At 38.9% G+C, this 25,724-nt stretch overlaps 1 protein-coding gene across 2 annotated transcripts in view; it reads left to right on the top strand.

The window, feature by feature from the left end:
• Positions 1–21,825, top strand: part of LOC128688477 (phospholipid phosphatase 1-like) — a 90,028-nt gene extending 68,203 nt beyond the window's left edge. For both annotated transcript variants that reach the window (XM_070080560.1, XM_070080559.1), the window contains exons 2-6: positions 457–611; positions 2,186–2,415; positions 8,877–9,006; positions 10,326–10,502; positions 21,261–21,825. In XM_070080560.1, the coding sequence (XP_069936661.1) occupies positions 457–611; positions 2,186–2,415; positions 8,877–9,006; positions 10,326–10,502; positions 21,261–21,470 (902 nt within the window). In that variant the 3' untranslated portion in view covers positions 21,471–21,825. The remainder of the gene's footprint in view (positions 1–456; positions 612–2,185; positions 2,416–8,876; positions 9,007–10,325; positions 10,503–21,260) is intronic.
• The last annotated feature ends 3,899 nt before the right edge of the window (positions 21,826–25,724 follow it).

Genomic DNA, 25,724 nt, shown 5'->3' on the forward strand with positions numbered 1-25,724 from the left:
TAGCGAAGTTTAGAATTCTGGTTACTTGATGCTACAGCAATAAGTTGAGAATATTTAAAGAGTGTTTTTAAATACAGTAATGTGGTGTATTTCAAGTGTTTCTCTTTCTGTTCTCAATGTTTTTGCTCATTTTTTGTTCTTGTTCTCATGCTGTTTTTTTCCCCTAACCTAATTACAGTCATTTCCCAGACATTTCCCTGTGAATAGAATAATAATAATAATAATTATTCTCTGTGCAGAAGTGGAGAAGAATCCTTCCTCCATAAGTCATTCGTGTTGTAAGAAGCGATTAAAATGCCAGTAACCCCTTCTCCTATATAAATTATTAAATATAAAAAGAACAAAAAAACTTATGTTTCTTTTTTTTCAGGCTGCCCTGCCTTGGTGGGAGATGGCTGGTATGTTAAAAAAAAATATACATGTACATGTATTTCATCAGTGATCTTTGCCTTTCAGTTGCTGCTGGACTGTCATTAACACTGCTTGGTGTTATATCACCATCACACACCACTGTATCATGTGATGACCCCCGCATCAGGAGGGCTTTCCACTATGATACTATCTCCATCGCCATACTCATCTGTATTACACTCTTCTTGCCCTTCTTTGTGGTCAGTAATAATCTTTAAAATTTCTCATTTTTTTTTAAGAAATATATAAATGAAGTTTCTTGCATTTTAGTGAGCTATAAGTATCTACAGTACATTCTATGCAGTGGTATATTGAATATAGACAGAACATTTTAAGTACTTAAGAGAAATCTTGCCTTTTTGCTTTAAAACAATTTAGATAATTTTTGGGCATGTGCTGAAGATCAGTTGGACGAAAAGCATCTCATTCCCTCGCCTTGGCTATCCTCCCAATTTCATAAATGCTGCGTACTCTCATGCTAAACAGACTTTCTTTTCTCCAAAATTCACTTCTGTGAAAACTCTTGTTCTTTTACCTCTCCTACATTTCCAACCTTCAAAATTTTAGCCCTACCCTATGCCCTTTGGATATCAAACTTGCGTTTCATCAAAATAATATGATTTATAGTAATCAAGTTCATACTTCCGGTGTCTAGTATATTTCCTGTTCCTCCTGTCCTCTCCAATTCTTTGTTGAAACTGGTCTCTCTCTTCCTGACAGACTTATGGAGTACAAAAGAAGTTTTGTCTTGTCACCACCAACAATGATCTTTCCTCTCATGTTGGTGATCACAGCCATTTTATTGACTGGTTCTCTGGTGCAGGTTACCTATTTTGGCAATTTTGTCTGGACTAAAAGAGGTGCCAGATGCTCCGCTGACAGTAAATTAGTGTTGTACCTGCATTTCTATTGTACTACTACTGCAACCACTGCTCTTATTACTAGTGTTTACTACTAGTACTACTACTACTACTACTATTACTACTGCTGCTACTAATTCTGCTACTTCCATGGCTACCATCCTCTCTGTCCCCCTTCTCCAACCTGTCTTCTGGCCTCTACTTTTTTTTCTCTAAGTTATGACTTGACAGTGATTCAGAACAAACTGAAATGTCATCATAAATGTTTTCTCTTAAGTGCAGGTTATTTGTAAATTTGTATTGCTTTAATGACATTCATAAAACATTAAGACTGGAGAGTGCTAACTATACGTATATGTACATAATCATGGAAATAAGCAAAGGACCCCAATGGAAATAAGTCACTCTGTCTGACTTTTTTTGGGTTATCCTAGGTTCCCTACACATATGCTGCTATGTATGATAATTCTATGTAACTGTATTTGGGTATACCTGAATAAACTTACTTACTTATATAGGAGGACCCTGCCTATTCTGCACCCTCTTTTCAGTGTTCCACATTTTTGTCGCTTTCAACTGAGCCATTGTTCATTAAGTTCAGTCATTTCACTGCTTTTCCACCGTTTTCACACAACAGTTGTGTAAGTGTTTTAAGATAAGTATTGTATGCCTCGCTGTATTGACATATGCAATAATGAAAAACTGCTTTTTTCCACCCACTTGCGATTTTCATTTATCGCACAGGGTCAGGAATCTAAGAGCTGTACAAACGGGGCCCTCCTGTATTGCAAAGTTACAGCATTTATGTGCTAGGCACATGTATGAGTTTGTATGATGCAAGTTTAAGTTATGAAACCTGTCTACAGAAATACTCTTACTATAGATTGGTTGGTGTGTATTTTTTACCTTTTCAGATGGTAATTGTAGAGTGGATTGTCCCCCCATCCCAGCCAGCCATGGGGGCATCACCATTCCAGTCAGGGCTTCGTCGCAGCTGGGGGTATATCACTGACCTCTTCGTGGGAGGCCTGTTCATGTTTTTCATCAATGATTTGACAAAGACAGTTGTGGGCGAGGCCAGACCACACTTCTGGGACACGTGTAAACCAAATATCACATCAGAGCAGTGTAAACTGCAGTACGGGTATGTCTTTTTATCATAAGCAAACTTTGTAACATGCTCAGTTTTGATGCATTTCAAAATGTGCATTGATAATAATTAAACAGGGTATACTGTTCATTAATACTGTACACATTCTTATTTATGTCTAATCATTATTTTGGTAAACTGGAAGTACAGAGGAACCTCAGTACTCGAACAGCTCCCTACTCGAACAAAGCTCAGCACTCGACCAAACAAACATGACCTGCCAGAGCTTCGCTGTAAACTATTTCATGTTTCTATGCATTTTTTGGTGTTTTTTTTATATTATATGTATGTATAAATAAGTAACCAAGGGGCCTATGAAGATTAGCGATAACAGCCAACCAAAAAGAAAATTGATTGGGAAGAATCTGTTTGATACTCGAATGGATCGGCACTAGAACAGCCTTCTGGAATGAATTAAATACAAGTACCGAGGTTCCACTATACTGTACTGTATGTGGTACATACAGTCCCTTGTACAGTACATTCTGTGTATATTTTAATACCATAACAGTTTTTGTATGTCAAGCAATGTGAAAAAAAAATTATTTTTTTATCAGTGATTAAAATAAGCTTTTACCAGACTTATTCTTCCCTATGAATGTTATAATAATTTTCCCTTGCCATTTTTTCAATTTTACTTGATCTTATTCTCAGATTTTCATTTTGCAGTATTTTATTTCAAGTTTTCATTCTATTTTCTTTCTTCTTATTTTGTTGAGATTTGTCTCTTGCTTTATTTTAATCAATTCTGATTTATCAGCATATGAGGGAAAAGAGTTTTCTCTTATGTTGAAAATGGTATAAAATACTGACAAGGTGAAGAGTAAGACATCTGTGCAACAGTTGGGTATCTTTACTGATGAAACGCTTTGCCCGTAGCTTGATCACTAGCGCACTCAGCTCACACACTGAGGTCCGGAGTTTGAATCTCTCTGGTTTGGCTGGAAAACATTAGGGACGTGTTTCCATGAGACACCTGCCATCCATGTTCACCCATCAGTAAAGTGCGTACATGGGAGTCAGTCGACTGGTATTTACCTGGTGAGGGTTTCGGGGGTCAATGCCCCCACGGCTCGGTCTGAGACCAGGTGTGGGTCGCATCCTGGGACAAAACTGACCTAATTTGCTTGAAATGCTCTGCATAACAAGGGGCTTTCTACATAGTAGTACAGTGGACCCTTGGGTAACGGCGGCATCGGCTAACGCTAAAATCGGATAGCAGCACGCTTTTGCATCAAAATATTGGCTCGGCTAGCACCCAAGAACTCGGTTAAGGGCATTCGTCCCGAACATGTCTGTGTGGCCTGAGCCCATGTACAGGTAGTGTGCCATTGTTTACAAGCCAGAGAGGACGATTCCTCGCGTACATGCGATATATTTTTTATTATTCCATTGTTTTAGTGCTTGTAACTGCTAAATAAGCCATCAAGGACCCAAAGAAAGCTTCTAGTGCCAGCCCTGTGGTAAAGAAGGAAAGAAGCACAATAGAATTCAAGAAAAAACTCATAGCAAAGTACCAAAGTGGAGGAGGAAGAGAGAGGGGTGAATGTGCCTTCTGCAGTGATTCAGTGATTCTACGATATGTATGATACTAAAGCAGCAGGTATCGATAAAGGCTATAGTGCCAGCCAGCGATAAAGTGTAGAATTAACAGTATAGCAAGTAAGTTAAGTGAGTAAGCGATAGGAAAACGACACGAAAGTAACTCTCCAATGTTGTTGGATGTGCATTGGGCCGCTGAACATACGCCGGCCTGCTACGTATCTTCCACCACCCTAAACCTCTGCCAGCGTCTCCTCCATCAAACTAACTAATTAAACTAACATCTTCTCCAAGGTAAGTGTAAATATAAAAGTGTAAGTATAAAAGTAAATACAGTGGAACCCCGGTTTACGATATTATTTCATTCCAGAAGTATCTTTAGGTGCCAGTACTGAACGAATTTGTTCCCATAAGGAATATTGTGAATTAGATTAGTCCATTTCAGACCCCCAAACATACACGTACAAACGCACTTACATAAATACACTTACGTAATTGGTCGCATTGGGAGGTGATCGTAAAGCGGGGGTCCACTGTATAAGTATAAATATAAAAGGACCCCAATGGAAATACATAAGTCACTCTGACTTTTTTGGGTTATCCTAGGTACTTTACACACGTGCTGCTATGTATGATGATCTATGTACGTAACTGTATTTGTGTATACCTGTATACCTGAGTAAACTTACTTATTTATAAATTAAAATGTAAATATTTCTTATTTCTCCTCCAGCATTCTCCAGGAGGCAGCTGAAGGCAGTGGAGATATCAAGTCTGAGGGCAATGTGTGGTGTGAATATAATGCAGAGAATTCGTAGTTTGGAAATTAGGTGTGGGATTACCAAAACTATTATCCAGAGGGCTGAAGAGGGGTTGTTGAGGTGGTTCGGACATGTAGAGAGAATGGAACAAATCAGAATGACTTCCCTCTTGTAGTGGAGGGAAGGCAGGGTAGGGGTTAGCCTAGGAAGGATGGGGGGGAGGGGGTAAAGGAGGTTTTGTGTGTGAGGGGCTTGGACTTCCAGAAAGCATGCCTGAGCATATTTGATAGGAGTGAATGGAGATAAATGGTTTTTAATATACGTACTTGACGTGCTGTTGGAGTGTGAGCAAAGTAACATTTATGAAGGGATTCAGGGAAACCGGCAGGTCGGACTTGAGTCCTGGAGATGGGAAGTACAGTGTCTACACTCTGGAGGAGGGATGTTAATGTTGCAGTCTTGTAACTGTAGTGTAAAGCACCCCTCTGGCAAGACAGTGATGGAGTGAATGATGAAAGTTTTTCTTTTTTGGGCCACCCTGCCTTGGTGGGAATTGGCCGGTGTGTTAATAACATAAAAAAAATTCTTATTTATAAATTAAAATGTAAATATTTCTTATTTATAAATTACATACATTATTTAAGTGTGATAGTGTTGGTGGGTTCTACTGGTGCCTCCACCACCACCACTATGTATGGCTTCTCTCAGTGGCCCCTATAAACCAAACAACAACACTTCCATCACTTTACTCCTCTCATACATTATGATATATTTATTCATTTTAGGGTATATATCGTGTTTCTATGTTATTAATACTACATGTATTGTTTATTATGTCATATTAGATGAATTGTGATAGATAAATAAGCTGTAGAGATGATATCGTCATATTGAAGCATAATAAACTCGTCTCCCTCTTGCCTCCTACCTGTCTGCCATACACCAACAAGAGTCAATAAAGGTAAGTGTGATGCTAAATGTTCATCTATCCATTTTATTAGTGCTTTATATTTATTTGTCATTTTTTTTCTGTATGTACGTATATCTATATTTAATCTTTAAAAAAAAATATTTTTTGTTAATACTTTTGGGTATCTGAAACGGATTAATTGGATTTCCATTATTTCTTATGGGGAAAATTAATTCGGTTAAAGGCAAGCTCTCTGGAACGGATTAATGCCTTTACCCAAGGGTCCACTGTATGTCATTGATGTCAGTTAGGCCTGTATACCTTGTACATGTACTTGTAGTAAATGTATTATTATTATTATTATTATTATTATTATTATTATTATTATTATTATTATTATTATTATTATTATTATTTTATATTATTTTTTTATTTTTATTATCACACCGGCCGATTCCCACCAAGGCAGGGTGGCCCGAAAAAGAAAAACTTTCACCATCATTCACTCCATCACTGTCTTGCCAGAAGGGTGCTTTACACTACAGTTTTTAAACTGCAACATTAACACCCCTCCTTCAGAGTGCAGGCACTGTACTTCCCATCTCCAGGACTCAAGTCCGGCCTGCCGGTTTCCCTGAATCCCTTCATAAATGTTACTTTGCTCACACTCCAACAGCACGTCAAGTATTAAAAACCATTTGTCTCCATTCACTCCTATCAAACACGCTCACGCATGCCTGCTGGAAGTCCAAGCCCCTCGCACACAAAACCTCCTTTACCCCCTCCCTCCAACCCTTCCTAGGCCGACCCCTACCCCGCCTTCCTTCCACTACAGACTGATACACTCTTGAAGTCATTCTGTTTCGCTCCATTCTCTCTACATGTCCGAACCACCTCAACAACCCTTCCTCAGCCCTCTGGACAACAGTTTTGGTAATCCCGCACCTCCTCCTAACTTCCAAACTACGAATTCTCTGCATTATATTCACACCACACATTGCCCTCAGACATGACATCTCCACTGCCTCCAGCCTTCTCCTCGCTGCAACATTCATCACCCACGCTTCACACCCATATAAGAGCGTTGGTAAAACTATACTCTCATACATTCCCCTCTTTGCCTCCAAGGACAAAGTTCTTTGTCTCCACAGACTCCTAAGTGCACCACTCACTCTTTTTCCCTCATCAATTCTATGATTCACCTCATCTTTCATAGACCCATCCGCTGACACGTCCACTCCCAAATATCTGAATACGTTCACCTCCTCCATACTCTCTCCCTCCAATCTGATATTCAATCTTTCATCACCTAATCTTTTTGTTATCCTCATAACCTTACTCTTTCCTGTATTCACCTTTAATTTTCTTCTTTTGCACACCCTACCAAATTCATCCACCAATCTCTGCAAGTTCTCTTCAGAATCTCCCAAGAGCACAGTGTCATCAGCAAAGAGCAGCTGTGACAACTCCCACTTTGTGTGTGATTCTTTATCTTTTAACTCCACGCCTCTTGCCAAGACCCTCGCGTTTACTTCTCTTACAACCCCATCTATAAATATATTAAACAACCACGGTGACATCACACATCCTTGTCTAAGGCCTACTTTTACTGGGAAAAAATTTCCCTCTTTCCTACATACTCTAACTTGAGCCTCACTATCCTCGTAAAAACTCTTCACTGCTTTCAGTAACCTACCTCCTACACCATACACTTGCAACATCTGCCACATTGCCCCCCTATCCACCCTGTCATACGCCTTTTCCAAATCCATAAATGCCACAAAGACCTCTTTAGCCATATCTAAATACTGTTCACTTATATGTTTCACTGTAAACACCTGGTCCACGCACCCCCTACCTTTCCTAAAGCCTCCTTGTTCATCTGCTATCCTATTCTCCGTCTTACTCTTAATTCTTTCAATTATAACTCTACCATACACTTTACCAGGTACACTCAACAGACTTATCCCCCTATAATTTTTGCACTCTCTTTTATCCCCTTTGCCTTTATACAAAGGAACTATGCATGCTCTCTGCCAATCCCTAGGTACCTTACCCTCTTCCATACATTTATTAAATAATTGCACCAACCACTCCAAAACTATATCCCCACCTGCTTTTAACATTTCTATCTTTATCCCATCAATCCCGGCTGCCTTACCCCCTTTCATTTTACCTACTGCCTCACGAACTTCCCCCACACTCAGAACTGGCTCTTCCTCACTCCTACAAGATGTTATTCCTCCTTGCCCTATACACGAAATCACAGCTTCCCTATCTTCATCAACATTTAACAATTCCTCAAAATATTCCTTCCATCTTCCCAATACCTCTAACTCTCCATTTAATAACTCTCCTCTCCTATTTTTAACTGACAAATCCATTTGTTCTCTAGGCTTTCTTAACTTGTTAATCTCACTCCAAAACTTTTTCTTATTTTCAACAAAATTTGTTGATAACATCTCACCCACTCTCTCATTTGCTCTCTTTTTACATTGCTTCACCACTCTCTTAATTTCTCTCTTTTTCTCCATATACTCTTCCCTCCTTGCATCACTTCTACTTTGTAAAAACTTCTCATATGCTAACTTTTTCTCCCTTACTACTCTCTTTACATCATCATTCCACCAATCACTCCTCTTCCCTCCTGCACCCACTTTCCTGTAACCACAAACTTCTGCTGAACACTCTAACACTACATTTTTAAACCTACCCCATACCTCTTCGACCCCATTGCCTATGCTCTCATTAGCCCATCTATCCTCCAATAGCTGTTTATATCTTACCCTAACTGCCTCCTCTTTTAGTTTATAGACCTTCACCTCTCTCTTCCCTGATGCTTCTATTCTCCTTGTATCCCATCTACCTTTTACTCTCAGTGTAGCTGCAACTATTATTATTATTATAATTATTATTATTATTATTATTATTATTATTATACAGTAGGCTTCTGTCAGATATGTACTTAGGAAGCAGGTGTAGTAGGGAAATAAAGATTAAGTAATCAGTCTATCAACCTTGGAGATTGACCTCCTTAAATAGTTTTTCTCCAAGGTTGATGGACTGATTACATTGTCTTTATTTCACTACTACACCTGCTTCCTCTGCATTTGACTGAAGAAACATGCTGTGCAGGGGAAGCTTTTAATCAATAAAGATACCCAACTGTGCACATGTGTCTTAGTCTTTGAAGTTTTCTTCAAATGTAATAAAAAATTATATAGGACACTCTTGACCCTCAGATATGTCACTGTGACGTGGCATAATTGCACGAACCCGTATGGGCTCTCGCACCCAAGACTCGTGGACTCAATGAAGTCATTCCCTTCTGGCCATGCCTCTCTTTCCGTCTTCTCATCTATTTTTATGATCGTAAGTTGCTCTTGGTGTGTGCACAAATGCAGTGTTATCCATAAAGTACAGAAATTTGATTTTTTGGCTGGCTTTCCTATAATCTTAACTAAATGAAATTAAAGATCACAAGCTCACATATAAATTGACATTGTATGCTAAACTCAGGGTCAAATTTTTAGTGCTTAGTCTACTGAACCGAAGTTGTCTATTGTTTCCAAGTCAATTAGTTCAGCAGGTTTTGATTCATATTTCTGAACTCCATTGTATAGAGGGTCCTCATATTGAGGGATTATTTGTAGAAAAAATTATTTTGAAAGTTATTGGCTAGGCTTATGAAAAGCACAGATGGCAGGAGCTCATGAGCAATCAAACAAATATTAAACTTTTGTTCTTAATGTAATATTGTAAATGGGGAGAACCCAAATATCCAGGCTCCCAATTGCAGGGCTTACCAAGGGTCCCAAAAAATTCCTCAGAACTGCGAGGATTCCAGATATGAGAGTCTGTATGCACAATTCTAGGACACTAGCATCTTTGAGATGCAATTTTGAGGGATTTTACTGGATCTTTGCATTTTGAATCTCAGTTTTACTTGAATAGGACTGATAGTTTCATCTTATAATACTTCTGTTCATTTTTAATCACAACATTGTCTAACATCACTGGTACAGTACTATAATCTTACAATAGATAAGGGAACCTCTTATCTTTTTACATAAGCTCTAATTTTTCTTTTTACATATACGTAGTATGTCATGCTGTTTCATAACAGTTTATATCTCTAGAATTTATGACTATTGCATCTTTTAACACTATGTATAATTTATGCCATAGGTATTTTTGAGTGTATCTCTATCTTGTATATTACAAATTAACCAATTTTTTTTTCCATTTTGTTATTATTACTCATAAATCAAAATTTTGGTTATCTGGCTGCTTTCTGCTGCCTGTGACATATGCTAATTTTTTTTGTGGCAAAATAGACCTTCATTACAGTGTAAATGGTTCAGTAAAAGGCTTGTGCACCATAGACTAGAAATGTACAGTACTTCACTGTATGCATTTTCTTGAATCATAATTAGGACTTGGTATGAATATGTTTTCAAAACTTCAATTTATTTTGATAATCATGCTTTTATTTAAATTATGCTCTTAAAAATAATTATCCATAATCAAGAATTCTGAACCTTTTTAAAGGAACAATGAAAACCAGATTGATAACTGTGTCCTATAAAAATACAAAAACCTAAAAAGAACTGTGCTGTAGAATAAGCACTACACAGTATTTGTTTTATAAAATTGTTTGTGCACTCAGAATATATTTTGTCCTGTTGAAGGTGTACATTAAGCAACGTCTATGGAATACATGGTCTGTCCTGGGGGCTCCATCACTGCAAATGATATGGGCTGTATGGACGATAATTTGCTGTCAGTCACGCATATGGGACAACAGACATCACTGGTGGGATGTCCTAGGAGGCGGTCTCCTTGGAACCTTTGGAGCCTTGGTCACGGTATGTGAATTGATTGTGTGTATTTTTCAGGCATAAATCCTGTATATCACACATATTCTAGTACAGTTGAGGTTCTAATTCCAATTTGTTTTTTAAAACAAGTTACAAAGTTGACAGCGAGATGAATGATGAATTTGAGGTATTTGTATTTACTGTATGTGGATATAGCAGTACATATGTCACCAACAATAATGGTGGGTTCTGACCAGTGGTGGATCTACATTTTGGGGGCCCTGAAGCTTGAACTGTGATTGGGTCACCTTCACGACCAGCAGTGGCTAGCCTACATGATACGTTAATAACCTTTTAATTTTTATTTTAACTGAGCACAAGATGGAAGGTTCATATAATTAAACTTATCAACAGGAGCATGCAAGTTAAATACATTGAGGGCAGTATTCCCTGCATGACTCCTAACACTGTGGTATTGAGTTTTTGGGAAGCAAAAGACAACACTACTTGAGTACTGAGGAAAACAGTTAAGAATCAGGAGTGTTTGAGTATGAAGAAATGAAAGGAATTGCAGTGAAACTTAGATTTAATGGACTAATAGGGAGAAAAGGGTGTCTGGCAGTGCTAAATGTTTATTAACCCGTAAACAGTCCAAGCAGATCTACGTTCACGTGTGTAATGCTACAAAAGTAGATCTACGTTTTTTTTTACATATTTTCAAATATAACAAAAGAAAGTAGATCAGTTTTTTTACACATTTTCAAATGTAAAAAAACAAAAAGATCTACTTTTTTACATACTTTCAAATGTTGAAAAAACGTATATATACGTTTGGACCGTTTACGGGTTAAATCAAAATGATGAGATTGTTTTCCCATGATCGTAACAGTACTGGACAATTCTATAAACAATGAACTTTGCCCATTAAATCTGAAAAAAAATAATTATCCAGTGAACCATAGCAGTAATGGACAATTCTTTAAAGAACCGACTGTGTTCATTAAAGCCATAATCAATTTACCCAGTGGACCTTAACAGTGATGGACAATTTGAGGTCCGTTAAATCGAGGTTTCACTGTGAGTTGTCTAGGAGACCAAGAGTTATACGTACAGTAGACCATCATTTAGCACGAGTTTATTTGGTATGATTCGGGTATAGCACGAATGAAGAACTGTGGCACAATATTATTTAACACTTCGTAAAATTAATTTAACATGGTTCAGTTTGTGAGAGGGGAAAAAATTTTGAGCCCGCAGTCGCCCGCGGGATTGGCTGTGGGCTACACCATTGAGTCAATGGGGGAGGCCTACCGCCAACCCCGCCACCCTGAGCCATCCACACCCACCTTCACCACCCTCCCAGCCTTTAGTTTGGTTCATACACGTGTAGGACGATCTTCTGGGAGCTCGCTGTGTTTGTTTAGATACTTATTTTAATTGCCATATCTTAAATCTGCCAAGCAATCATGGCACCTAGTAGGCATGTGAGTGTTGCTGAAAGTAGCAAGAAAAGGTTGAAGCGTGTAAGTCTAGGAATTACAAAGAAATTCAAAAGAAAACAAGGTGGCCCCGGGTTATAGGATTTTAATCCTTTTGCAAGAGGTAATTGATGACTGAAAATTCGGTATCCAAAAAAACCGCAAAGATAAAATGAAACAAAAACCGTTGCTAAAAGGACAACCCAAAAGATAAAAAAAAAAATAATTTAACCAATTTGGAAAATTAATTTTAAAAAGAGAGGTGATGAAAGAAGAGGAGTAATGGCAGTTTATTTTGGGTTGGCAAACTAGTTATAAATAATAAATGTACCCCTTAAACCTTTTAATTGAAGAGCCAATGCTAAAATAGAACTGTGTAATGTTTTCCCCTGAGTAATGAAAAAGGTTTTTGGCTTTTAAAAAAATTTTTTACACTGAATTTTAAATTTTAACCTACACTTAAATCTCTCAAACAACCTTTTTTTATTGAAGTTTAAATTAAATGGAAGAAGGCATTTTTCCCTTTACGGGGTTTAGAGAACTTATTAGTTGGGGTTTGAAATCCTAGTTGATTACCCCTAATGCATTAGCCCAGCTTGAGATCACGGGACTTGGTTAAAATCGGGTCCAAACCTCTGTTAATTGTTTCTTTGATTTTCTAAAACCACCAAAAAGGGTCAAGAAGCACAGCTGACGTTGCAGCCAGCTGAAGTCAGAGGTGACGTCAAAGACAGAAACCCCACTGTACCACCTTAATCTTTAAAGGGGTTTTAATATTCCAAAAACCCGGGCCCAGTTTCCAGAGCCCCAAACCCTTTCAAATCTTTCTTTTTTCCCCTATAATTCTCACCCTTTTCAGGGTTGGCACTAGAAGCTTTTTTGGGGGCCCCATGGTCCTTATTTTCCAGAAAAAGCACCGAAAAACTGTAATATCGAAATATTCCAATGTATGCTTGGATGTTACCGGGAGGCTGGCTGGTAACAATGCCAGGGGCCGTACGGAACATTGGCGTGCTCAGGAACAACGCAACATTGGGAAAAGCGTTTCGGAGAAAATCGGTAGCGGGTTTTTAGAAGCGGAAAATTTGTGAAAGCAAAATTTTTGCAATTAAAGTACCCCGGTATGCTTTTGAAAAATAAAATACAGCTATGTAAAAATGGCCATTGTCGTTATCTACTGAAGGGTCCACTGTCTTGGTTTTTAAGGTTAACCCTTTGAGTTTGAAGGCCCTTCTCGAAAAATTTTCTGGACTTTGAGCTCAATTTCAAGGTACTTTTCATTGTAAAACCAGTCAAAATCATCTCAATTTCTGTAATATGTCTTCCATTCTATAAAATGAGACCAGGAAAACTAGAATACAACAATAAATACCATACGAAAATACAGTGCAAAGTTACTGTTTTAATCCAAAAACAGTCATAGTTTTTTTTTCTCATTACACAGTGTGCTGCAGGATTTTTTTATACTGTGCACACTGACCACATAGACCCATTCTTTCATATCATATGTAGGCCTACCAGCTTTCACTAGATTTGAGGGCGCTAGAATTTAGGCGTACTAGTACGTCAAAAACCCTGGTGCGTAAGCCGTACTAGTACGTCCGAAACCCTGAAAGGGTTAAGCATAACTTTATTCCTGAAACCAAGTTTTACCTGCACAGCAAGAACTTTGCATTCAGGCTCTCTTCATTCTTGATAATTCCCGTACTGATCCACAAGCTTTGCTGGATGTGACCCCACATGTAAAAGTTGTATTTTTACCTCCAAATACATCTCTAATTCAACCACTGGATTGGGGAGTTATTAAGGTATTCAAGTGTAACCACACAAAAAAAAAGTTATGAAAAAACTAGTTGCATCAATGGACTGACTCCAGCTTGCCAGTACCAAGCTTCTGGAATAAATTTAACATTGCAGATGCTATCACCTATGCTAGAAGTGCATGGAATAAAGTGCTCCAATCAATATTAAATGCAGGCTGGGGAAAGTTATGGCCTTCTGTAGTTAATTCTTTCACTGGTTTTCCCTTGCTTGAGAGTCAGGTTCAGGAAATTGTTCAACTGGCAAGGAGGTTACCAGATGATTGTTTTGAAGATATGAATAAATATGTGAATGAACTCTTAGATGATGAAGACAGGAATCCAGAGGAAATGTGGAAATGTTGGCAGGGCTCGATGCACAGATACAAGGGAGGGAGATAACAGAAGAAGATGAAGAAGAACCTGAAGAAAAACAGTTAACATTGCAGCAGTTATATGAGCAGTTCCATATTATTGGTAAAGTTGCAGACTTTTTCACTGAAGAGGACCCTGATAAATCTAGAAGCAGTGCTTTGAAATGGGGTCTAGACCAGCTGATGATGCTTTACCATCAGCTGTATAATGTACTGCAGGGTAAAAGAGCCCAGAGATCCGTTACAGAATTTATGCACACTCCAATACAACCATCGGCTTCAGTACCAGAACTTCAACCATCGACTTCTAGCGACAACCAACAACCATCCACCTCAGCCCAGTAGGGCCACACCATGCATATCCACTCTCTTCACAATCATCCACAAACACCATTCCATTACCCACAATTTAAGGTAAAAAATACTATTATTTCTATTGCATTTTTAGTCTTAAGAAATAATATATCACGACAATGAACTACAATTACACATTCACTTATGTTTTTGTAAGATCTGTTGGTCTAAAAAAAGCTGTTTGGCTTTTTGGGGGCTCCCAGGAATGTAACCCTGTTTTTCCCACAAGTTCTTTAGTCTGTCTAATATGATTTTTACCTAGCATGGCGTTTTCAGGGACATAACTACCGTGTTAAATGACGGTCTACTGTATATAAATTTCTTGGTTTCATCTAGCCTTAGGGAGGGAGCTTTTGTATTCGGTAGCAGTATAAATTTCATTATACAGTGGAACCTTGGTTTTCGTTCACCCTGGTTTTCGTCGAATTTGGTTTTCGACAACTTTTTTCGTCAAAATATTGTACCAGTTTTCGTTCATCACCATGGTTTTTGTCTGACATACTGAATGTGTCCACGCGCCCGTGCCCACACAAAGCATCCCACGCACACATTCTGAGTCAGTCTGGTTTTGTTTCTTGTCGAGTGAACATTACCCTGTGCGTTCGTATGAAGCATTGTGTAATAATTGATTTTTTCTGTGCTTGTTTATTGAGTGTGACTGCTAAATAAGCCACCATGGGGCCAAAGAAAGTTCCGAGTGCCAGCCCTTTGATAAAGATGGTGAGAAACATGATAGAATTCAAGAAAGGCTTGTAGAAAAGTATGACAGTGGCTTACGTATGGTCGATCTTGCCAGGTTGTACAGGAAGTCTTCATTAATGTTCAGTTCCATCCTGGCGAAGAAAAAAGAAATCAAGGAATCTGATGTTGTGAAAGGGGTAAGTGTGCTAATGAAACAGAGATCGCAGACAATCGAAGATGTTGAGAAGTTGTTGGTGTGGAAGTGATAATTTGTGAAAAGGCAAGGCAGTTGCATGTGGATCTCGTAAAGAATATGCCTGGAACGAGTTCTGCTGTTAGTGAATTAAGGCCAGCAAAGGCTAGTTCAGCAACTGCAAGAAGCGATCTGGCATATGCAGTGTGTTAAGGTATGGCGAGGCTGCAAGTTCTGACAAACATACGGCTGAAGAATTCATTGACGAATTCAAGGAGTGTGTAGAGGCTGAAGGATTTCTCCCCCAACAAGTCTTCAATTGTGACAAAACAGGCCTCTTTAGGAAGAAAATGCCAAAGAGGACCTATATCACACAAGAGGAAAAGGCACTGCCAGGAAACAAGCCTATGAAGGATAGACTAACTCTTTTGTTCTGTGGAAATGCTAGTGGGGATTTCAAAGTGAAGCCTTTACTGGTTTATCACTCTGAAAATCCCTGAGTGTTCAAGAAAAACAATGTCATCAAGAGTAAATTGTGTGTGATGTGGAAGGCTAACAATAAGGCATGGGTCAAGAGACAAATTTTCATTGAGTGGGTCAATAGTGTGTTTGGTCCGAGTGTGAAGAAATACCCCCTGGAAAATAAATTGCCACTCAAGTGCCTCCTGGTAATGAACAGTGCTCTTGCTCATCCTCCAGACTTGGAAGACCAATTGTTGGAGGAGTTTAGTTTCATCACAGTGAAGTTCTTGCCCTCTAATACCACTCCTCTCATCCAGCCCATGGACCAGCAGGTCATTTCAAACATCAAAAGACTCTACACCAAAGCAATGTTTCAAAGTTTGAAATGTTTGAAGTGACCTCGGACACTGAATTGACCCTAAGAGAGTTCTGGAGGAATCATTTCAATATCCTCGATTGCATAGGCCTTATAGATAAAGCTTGGCAGGAAGTGACTTCCAGGATGATGAACTCTGCTTGGAGAAAATTGTGGCCAGAATGTGCCCAAGAGAAGGATTTTGAAGGGTTTGAGGCTGACTCTGACATCCCTACGCCTGTTGTGGAATCTGCTGTAGCTTTGGGGAAGTCCATGGGAGTGGCCAGGATGTGGAAGAGTTGGTGGATGACCACAGGGAAGAGCTAACCATTGAAGAGCTGGAAACATAAACACATATGCAGTATAATGTGATCCTTTATTGACTACGTTTCGCCCACACAGTGGGCTTTTTCAAGTCACAAACAGATCTACCTGGGGTGGAAGGGATGCATCCCTTCCACCCCAGGTAGATCTGTTTGTGACTTGAAAAAGCCCACTGTGTGGGCAAAACGTAGTCAATAAAGGATCACATTATACTGCATGTGTGTTTATGTTTCCATTGTGTCGGTATTTTATACCATTTATTTCCATTGAAGAGCTGCAACACCTTCAACTTTAACAGCAACAGATTGCAGCTGAAGAAATTACTTCAGAGGAGGAGGAAGAGAGAGGGGAGAATGTGCCTTCTTCAGTGATTAAGGACATTTGTGCAATGTGGAGTGAGGTGCAAAGTTTTGTGGAGAAATACCACCCTAACAAAGCTGTTGCAAGCCATGTCTGCAACAAGTTCAATGACAATGCTGTGTCCCATTTTAGGCAAATCTTAAAGAGACGCCAGAAACAGACCTCTCTGGTCAGATTTTTTGTGCGACAGGGGTACAGTGACTCTCAAGCTGGTCCTAGTGCCAGTAAAAGACAAAGAAGGGAAGTAACCCTGGGTAGGGACTTGATACATGAAGTCCTTATGGAAGGGGATTCCCCTTCCAAACAATAAACTCTCCTCCCTCTTCCCTCCTCGTCGCCTTTCATACACCAAGTCTTCAATAAAGATAAAGCTGATTTAAATGTTCATTTATCCATTTAAATTAGTTCTTTATATTTATTTCTCATTGTTTTCTGTATGTAAAACTATAGTTATTCTCTATAAAATGTATTTTTTGTTAATATTTTTGGGTGTATGGAACGGATTAATTGGATTTACATTATTTCTTATGGGAAATATTGCTTCAGTTTTCGTCTAATTTGGCTTTAGAACCGAGGTTCTACTGTACAACATACAGCATCAAAGCAGTAACTATACACTTGGTTTCTGCAGTTTCAGTTATCCACAGTTTACCATGACTTGAAAATAATTCTTAATTTTGCTTAATAATGGCCCTAAACCACAAAAGTAGTGATGCTCACAGTTCTTCAAAGACTTAGAGAAGCTGTGAAGTGCTTCCCATCAGTGAAAAAGTGCTAATTCTTGACTTAGTGTGCATAATTTATCAATTAAACTTTATCATAGGTATGTATGTAAATGAAATGCGACTTACATATGAAGTTTGCTACTATCCACGGTTTCGGGTATCTGCAGTAGGTCTTGGAACATATCCCCCACGGATACAGGGAGACTACTGTACTATAAACCAGAAAACATGTGGGGTTTGAACCCATGGCAGGTGTGTACTAAAACTCACAGGCCAACATGCCATGGATTCGACCTCTAATGTGCCATGGGTTCGACCTTCAACATACCATGGGTTCGACCTCCACTGTACCATGGGTTCGACCTCAACTGTACCATGGGTTCAACCTCCACTGTGCCATGGGTTCACTCTCCACTGTGCCATGTGTTCGTACCTCCACTGTGCCATGGGTTCGACCTCCAATGTGCCATGGGTTTGACCTCCACCCATTTTGTGATTTGTCTGCGATCATGCTTTTGCAGTTTCATGAAACTTTACATGCCTCTCCTCACTTAACGACAGAGTTCTGTTCCTGAGAACACGTTGGTAAACGAATTCATCGCTAAGCAAGGGTTTGTGTCAGCCATCTTTCATATTGTTTTAATGTCACCTATGCACCATTTATAACATTTTTAGTATATTTTTAAATGTTTATACAGTAGTGTACTGTATATTGTAATTAATAGAATAGAGGAAATCAGCTCTAATATACATTATTTAGGTATGTATACTGGACAGAGAGCCCGTCCTAAGTCCAAGTTGTCAGTAAATGAGTACATAGCAGAAGAGAGGCTGTACTTACAGTATTCTTCAGCATACAAGGCACACGATCACACAAGACATAAAAGCTGTGTTTCCAAGGAGTTGTAATGTAACATCAGAAAACAACTGCTAGAGTAATTCATAACTGCAGCATACGAATAACTGTATAATGAATGAGTGAATGCAGAACTATACTAATTTTACTTAATGAGAGCTCTTTAAGAATATCATGCTTTTCTTCTTTTAATTTTAATTATTAAAAGCTGTACTGTGGACCCCTGCATTTCGGCGGCTGCAACTTTTGTGAAATCCGACTTTCGGCAACTTTTTTTGTCAAAACATAGCCTCGCGGTTCGTGATTAGCCTCGTCATCCGTCCGTCATACAGGACATGTCTCTGCAGCTGGGAGCGGCCAGGCGTACACAAAGGCTCCCACACAACATTCAGAGAGTCGGTGTGGCATGATTTGTGGGTGAGTGACCACCACCCCACGGGTTCATATGATGCATTTCATAATAATCCATTTTTTTTGTGCTTGCAACTGCTGAATAAGTCACCATGGGCCCAAAGAAAGCTCATAGTGCCAGCCCTTTGGTAAAGAAGGAAAGAAACACAATAGAATTCAAGAAAAAACTTGTAGCAAAGTACCAGAGTGGAGGAGGAAGAGAGATGGAAGAATGTGCCTTCTTCAGTGATTCAGTGATTCTACGATATGTATTGATAAAGGCTATAGTGCCAGTGAGTGATAAAGTGTAGCATTAACAGAGTAGCAAGTAAGTTAAGTGTTTAAGAGATAGAAAAAGACACGAAAGTAACTCTCCAATGTTGTTGGAGGTGTATAGGGCCACTGAACATATGCCACCCTGCTATTTTCCACCACCCTAAACTTCTGCCAGCATCTCCTCCATCAAACTACAGTGGAACCTCAAATATCGAACTTAATCCGTTCCAGGAGTTAGTTCTAAATTCGAAAAGTCTGAAAAGCGAAGCAATATTTCCCATAAGAAATAATGGAAATACAATTAATCCATTCCAGAAACCCAAAAATGTTCACAAAAAATACATTTTATAGAGATTAATTATAGTTTTACATACACATAACAAATATGGTGTTCAATTATGTATTAATAAATTTAAATAAACATATAAAATAACATTTTACTTACCTTTATTGAAGATTGGTGATGGCATCTGGAAGATAGGGAGGAGGAGAGAGGGAGTTGGGGTGAGTGTTTGGAAGGAGAATCCCCCTCCATGAGGACTTCAGGTAAAGCCCTCTCTGGGGTTACTTCCCTTCTCTGTCTTTTAATGCCACTAGGACCAGCTTGAGAGTCACTGGACCCCTGTCTCTCAAAATAACTGTCCACAGTCCTCTGTTTCTGGTGCCTCTTTAAAATTTCCCTAAAATGGGACATGGTCTTGTCACCGAACTTGTTGCAAAGATGGCTTGTTTCAGCTTGCTCAGGGTGGTACTTCTCCACAAACATTTGGACATCATTCCACTTGGGCATCATTCCACTTCTGTATTATTTCCTTCTTCACATCTATGGTGTTTCTCACTTTCTTTACCACAGGGGTACCGCTAGCAAGTTTCATTGCTCCCATTGTAGCTTATTTCACAGTCCCACAAGCACTAAACACAATGAAATAATCGTAAAATGTTTGAATGAGATCACAGGTTAGTGTTCACTCAAGCATCAACAAAACCAGACTGGCTCACAGCGCCTGCATGGGGACATGGACAGAGCGGGCTGCCGAACAGGTCTGGTACCCGGCGGTTCGAAAATAGGGGTGAGTTCGATAATAGGGACAAAGTTGGTTTGAAAAAAGGGTTCTATTTTCGAAGAGTTCGATAAGCAATACGTTTGAAATTTGAGGTCCCACTGTAACTAATTAAACTAACATCTCCTCCAAGGTAAGTGTTAGTATTTATTTATAAATTAAAGTGTAATTATTATTATAATCAAAAAAGAAGCGCTAAGCCACAAGGGCTATACAGCGCTGCAGGGTAGGGAAGGAAGCGAGGGTATTGGGCGACAGAAGGGGGGAGGGGCGATCAGTAGGTTACAGAAAACAGCGGGGCAGGGGATAGTGCAGGGTAGAGGGTAGCAAGAGATTGAGGTAGAAAGGGCTGAAGGTATCATCAGAGTTTGTGAAGTAAGTATTAAAGTGTAAATATCTCCTATTTATAAATTACATACATTGTTTGTGTGAATAGTGGTGGTGGCCTCTGATGCAGCCTCCACCACCACTAATATGTACATCTTCTCTCAGTGGCCCTTATAAACCCAACAACAACAACACCATCACCACTCATGACATACGGAATGACATATTTTATTAATTCTAGAGTATATATCATGTTTCTATGTTATTAATATTGTTTATTATGTCATATTAGATGAATTGTGATAGATAAATAAGCCGTAGAGATGACATTAGCATCATATTGAAGCATAATAAACTCGCCTCCCTCTCGCCTCCTACCTGTCTGCCATACACCAACAAGAATCTTCAATAAAGATAAGTGTGGTGTTAAATGTTCATTTATCCATTTTATTAGTGCTTTATATTTATTTGTCATTTTTTCTGTATGTAAATCTATATTAAGTCTATAAAAAAAATATTTTTTGTTAATACTTTTGGGTGTCTGAAACGGATTAATTGGATTTCCATTATTTCTTATGGGGCAAATGGTTTTGCCATTCATGAATTTTGCCATTCAGCGGACTCTGGAATGGATTAATCATGAAAGTTAGGGGTCCACTGTATTTGATAATTAGTGTTTAGCAACAAAATAATCACCTTGCAGTGATATTGATTTACAGTGATATTGATTTACAGTAGGCTTACTGTGCTTTTGGAATCTAAATTTAATGTTTTTTTATGTCCCTCTGCAGCTGCATTACTTCAGCAACTGGTTTATTAGAGAAGATGATAATGACAGTACTACTGGCAGAGATGTGCCCTTCCAACGTCAAGACGATCATTCTTCTTTGTTCTCCCGTACATCTATCAAGCGTCTAATATCCAACACTTCAGAAACTGACAACCACAGTGACCTTCGCCACGATGATCGAGAGCTTAGAGACATTAACGGTGCACCCTAGTCTCACCATAATTGAAAATAGTGTATCCAGAAACGTACTTCTTTTATAACTTTGTATATAACAATCCAGTATATATAGTATGTACATTAAATCCCTGTGTGTGAATGGCTTGTTTGAAAGGTGAAAATGATTCTTAAGTATATATTTTTGTATAAATTATACAGGCTTTCATAGCTTCATCTATAATTTCATAGTTTCACATTGACAGAAACTGGAGTAAAAATGAGGTCAGTGAAATATAGCTGGAAAATAGCATATTACTACAAATGTGAGGTTTTTATCAATGTACAAGTATTTTGTAAGTCTTCATTCTATGTAAATGCAATAAATTAATGCATACTGCTTAGATATATAAGCTCCAGTCTTCCTTAATTTCCTGTTAATGTTACTATCTTCTGAGTTGAGTAATTTTGATGTGCCCTCCATTGTAGTACATACAGTTATAAAAAATAACAAGTGAAATGATGGGCAGCACACTTCAGCTGTTAAGGCTGTTGCAAAATCACTGGAAAAAGTAGACTAAAATGTATATACTTTCGTAATGCAGTAATCGCAAACGAGTTGTAAAAGATGCAAAATAACCAGATTGAGGTAAACGATTCTGGAGAGAGTAGTTTCCCTGAAGGCATCTACATGGACTTCCTACTCATTTCTGCAACATTGCAAGCTTCTGATGTGATTGCAACATGAAAGACCTAGAGATATCATTAAACTACCCCTGTGGTTATTTTGCATTTTTTGTAATTACAATATTAAGTATTATATTTCAAACGTTATGATTATTATTATTATTTTATACACATCCAAGTGTTTCTGTTTCTAATTTTTGGTTTTATATGAGATTGATTAATGGCATGTAGAGATGAAAATATATATTCATTTGGAACTGATGCAATACTGAACTAATATAGAGGTGGACAGGACTCTAATTCAGTTGTAATAATAATTTTCCACTACAAAAAAATAGATTTTGTTTTCACCCCATATGACTGAATCATTTTGCTAGTGCTTGAACTATCAACATACTTTATACTTGTTTTTTCTATAACTCTTTATTTTAATCCTGATAGAGTACTGTACTCTACTTCTCTTAAAGTGGTATGTATTCCTTACTCTATGCTCAGATTAAAGTGCCACAGAGTAATGCAGAGTGATGCAAAATAGCCACTTAAACAGAAATGTGTAACACGGGTAGAGATTTCTTTTTTTTTTTAACACGTCTGCCGTTTCCCACCAAGGCAGGGTGATCCAAAAGAAAGAAAAACCCAAAAAGAAAGAAAAAACTTGCATTATCATTCAACACTAACCATCACTCATACATAATCGCTGTCTTTGCAGAGGCACCCACATACGACAGTTTAGATAGTTACTCCAAACTGCCAATATCACAAACCTCCCCTTAAAGTGCAGGCATTGTACTTCCCATTTCCAGGACTCAAGTCCAGCTAACCGATTTCTCTGAATCCCTTCACAAAATATTACCCTGCTCACACACTCCAACAGCTTGTCAGGTCCCAAAAACCATTCATCTCCATTCACTCCTATCTAACACACTCACACACTTGCTGGAAATCCAAGCCCCTTGCCCACAAAACCTCCTTTACCCCCTCCTTCCAACCTTTTCGAGGACGACACCTACCCCACCTTCCTTACCCTACAGATTTATACATTCTCCAAGTCATTCTATTTTGTCCCATTCTCTCTAAATAACCAAACCACCTCAACAACCCCTCTTCAGCCACACTATAAATTCTCTGTATAATACACCTACCATCTGACTTACGACCTGCTCGACTTACGACCACTCGACTTACGACCGTGTTTTTTATGCCAAATTTCTGGGAAATAAACAACTATTTGTGTCGTACACAGTGTTTATCCTAAACTTTACAGTATAAAATACAGTACTAACAACATAAAAAGTAAAGTAAAACATGAAATACCAAAATAAAACGATAAAATAAAGTCATTACAAAAATGTTTTGTTGATATTCAGTAGTAAAGTTCGACTTACGACCATTTCGACTTACGACCGGTTTCTCGGAACCGAACCCGGTCGTAAGTTGGATGGTAGGTGTATTTACACCACACACATTGCCCTTAGACAGGACAGCTCCACTGCCTCCAGCCACCTCCTCACTGTAGCATTTACAACCCAAGCTTCACACCCATACAAGAGTGTTGGTACCACTATACTTTCGTACATTCCCTTCTTTGCCTCCATAGATAACCTTTTTTGTCTCCACAGATATCCAATTTTTCTTTATCTAAATAATTTGATACCCTTATCACCTTACTCTTATCTATATTCACTTTCAACTTTCTACCTTTACTCACCCTCCCAAACTCGTCCACTAACCTTTGTAACTTTTCTTTAGAATCTCCCAAAAGCTCAGTATCATAAGCAAAAAAGTAACTGTGTCAACTCTCATTTTGTATTTAATTCCCCATAATTTAATCCCATCTCTCTCCCCAACACCCTAACATTTACTTCTCTTACAACCTGTTACAAAAAATGCGATTTCTAATAATAATAGAGATCTCCAGTGAATACTAGAAAGGACTGCACTTCTAGCGTCCAGTCTGTTACTGGGTTTTTGTAACAATTATCCATTAGAATTTAGCAAGATTCAATAGTGCTTCAGGATTACAACTGGTAGGCTACTAATTAAAGAAATTAAAATTTAATAAGTTTATTAATAACAAAGTTGTCTTGTCATGTAGGGGGTAATGAATGAATAGGATATAAGTGGGGAATATGGGAGTAAGGGATTATGTAGGCAGGGGAGAGGCAGGCGAGGTGGTAGGAGTGAGATGATTAGTGGAGGTAGGTAGGTAATGACAGGTCAGTGGTGACCACCACGACACTCATTAACTCTACACTACTCACTAACATATGCCTCGCCCACTCTTCACTCATATATAAACATAATAAAATATAAGAAATAGGAATAGCTAATAACGGGGACAGTGAATATTACTATTCTACTCAAACACAGTTTATTATTAAGTCCTTGTACAATAATATATTTGGGAACAGGAGTACATCATTGGGGTTCAGATAAATGGGGTGGTACACATAAGCAGTGAGACAGGGAAATACAATCAACTTGACCAAAATGAATGTAACTTACAATATAGTTCAGAGGGCAGTTCACTACAGAAACTAAGCCCCAGGTCCCAAGACCTACACAGCACGAGTACTGCTCCAAGCCAGTACTCTGCCCAATGTCTCCAACAGTCTCCTCCAGAGACTTCAGCAGCCTTCTCCCGAGCCCTGCACCCCAGCAGCAGCTCCGCTCGAAGTCTCTGCTCAGGAGCTCTGCACCCCAGCAGCAGCTCTGCTCGAATCTCTGCTCAGGAGCTCTGGACCCCAGCAGCAGCTCCGCTCGAATCTCTTGATCATGCTCTTCCTTGGGCTTTTATGGTGGTCCAAGCACCCTCCACAACCACGTGTACGACCTGACGCCTAGGTCTGAGGCGTCAAGAACAAAAGACCTCAGACGTGGGCGTGGCTACAGACGTTTGCCAAGGCAAGGTGTGACCATATAATTGGTTAAATTAGGTCTCCCCAGAGACCTCACAAGCCCAGCTGAACTACATCACATCCCCCTTTCTCCCCCAATTTAAAATACCTTAGAACTAGGACAATTTGTCCTAGTTATTAGACTATTTTAATCCTAACCCCTTAATTCTATTACAATACAAAGACAAAATTATACATAATACAAAATTATTCAATTACATATATTTCCCTCAACCTCTTCAACTACCACAAGGCAGCGTAATCAGTACACCTGGCAGTTGGCCAGCATAACAGTCGCTCTCTGGTGCAAAGCCTCCTTACCCGTCATTTCTCCTTAAACCTAAATATCGGGCTCCAGTGCCTTCCCTACTTCTACTAGAAATGCACTAGCCAATGCTAGTCACCCTCGCACGTTAACCATTGGGCCAAACCTCTCTAGGCTTCCTTGGCGTGGAAAACTGCTCCAATGGGTTGCATTCTTTCAAGTAACTGCAACTGGACCACTTCACGACCACCAAGGTCGCATTTTCGGCACACTTCACATGCACACTACAACATCTGAAAATCGAGACAGGGCAGGCATCGCAGCTAAGACCCTCCATTATCCTATGCCACTACTAGGATTCACTGGCCTCATAAAACAAGGCGGCCATAATCACTGGACCGTTTTCAAGGTCACCTTATTTCACACAGGTAACACTAACACTTCTGGCAAGTCAAAGTAGGCT

The sequence above is a fragment of the Cherax quadricarinatus genome, unplaced genomic scaffold (assembly GCF_038502225.1).
Source record: "Cherax quadricarinatus isolate ZL_2023a unplaced genomic scaffold, ASM3850222v1 Contig606, whole genome shotgun sequence".
Classification (NCBI taxonomy): domain Eukaryota; kingdom Metazoa; phylum Arthropoda; class Malacostraca; order Decapoda; family Parastacidae; genus Cherax; species Cherax quadricarinatus.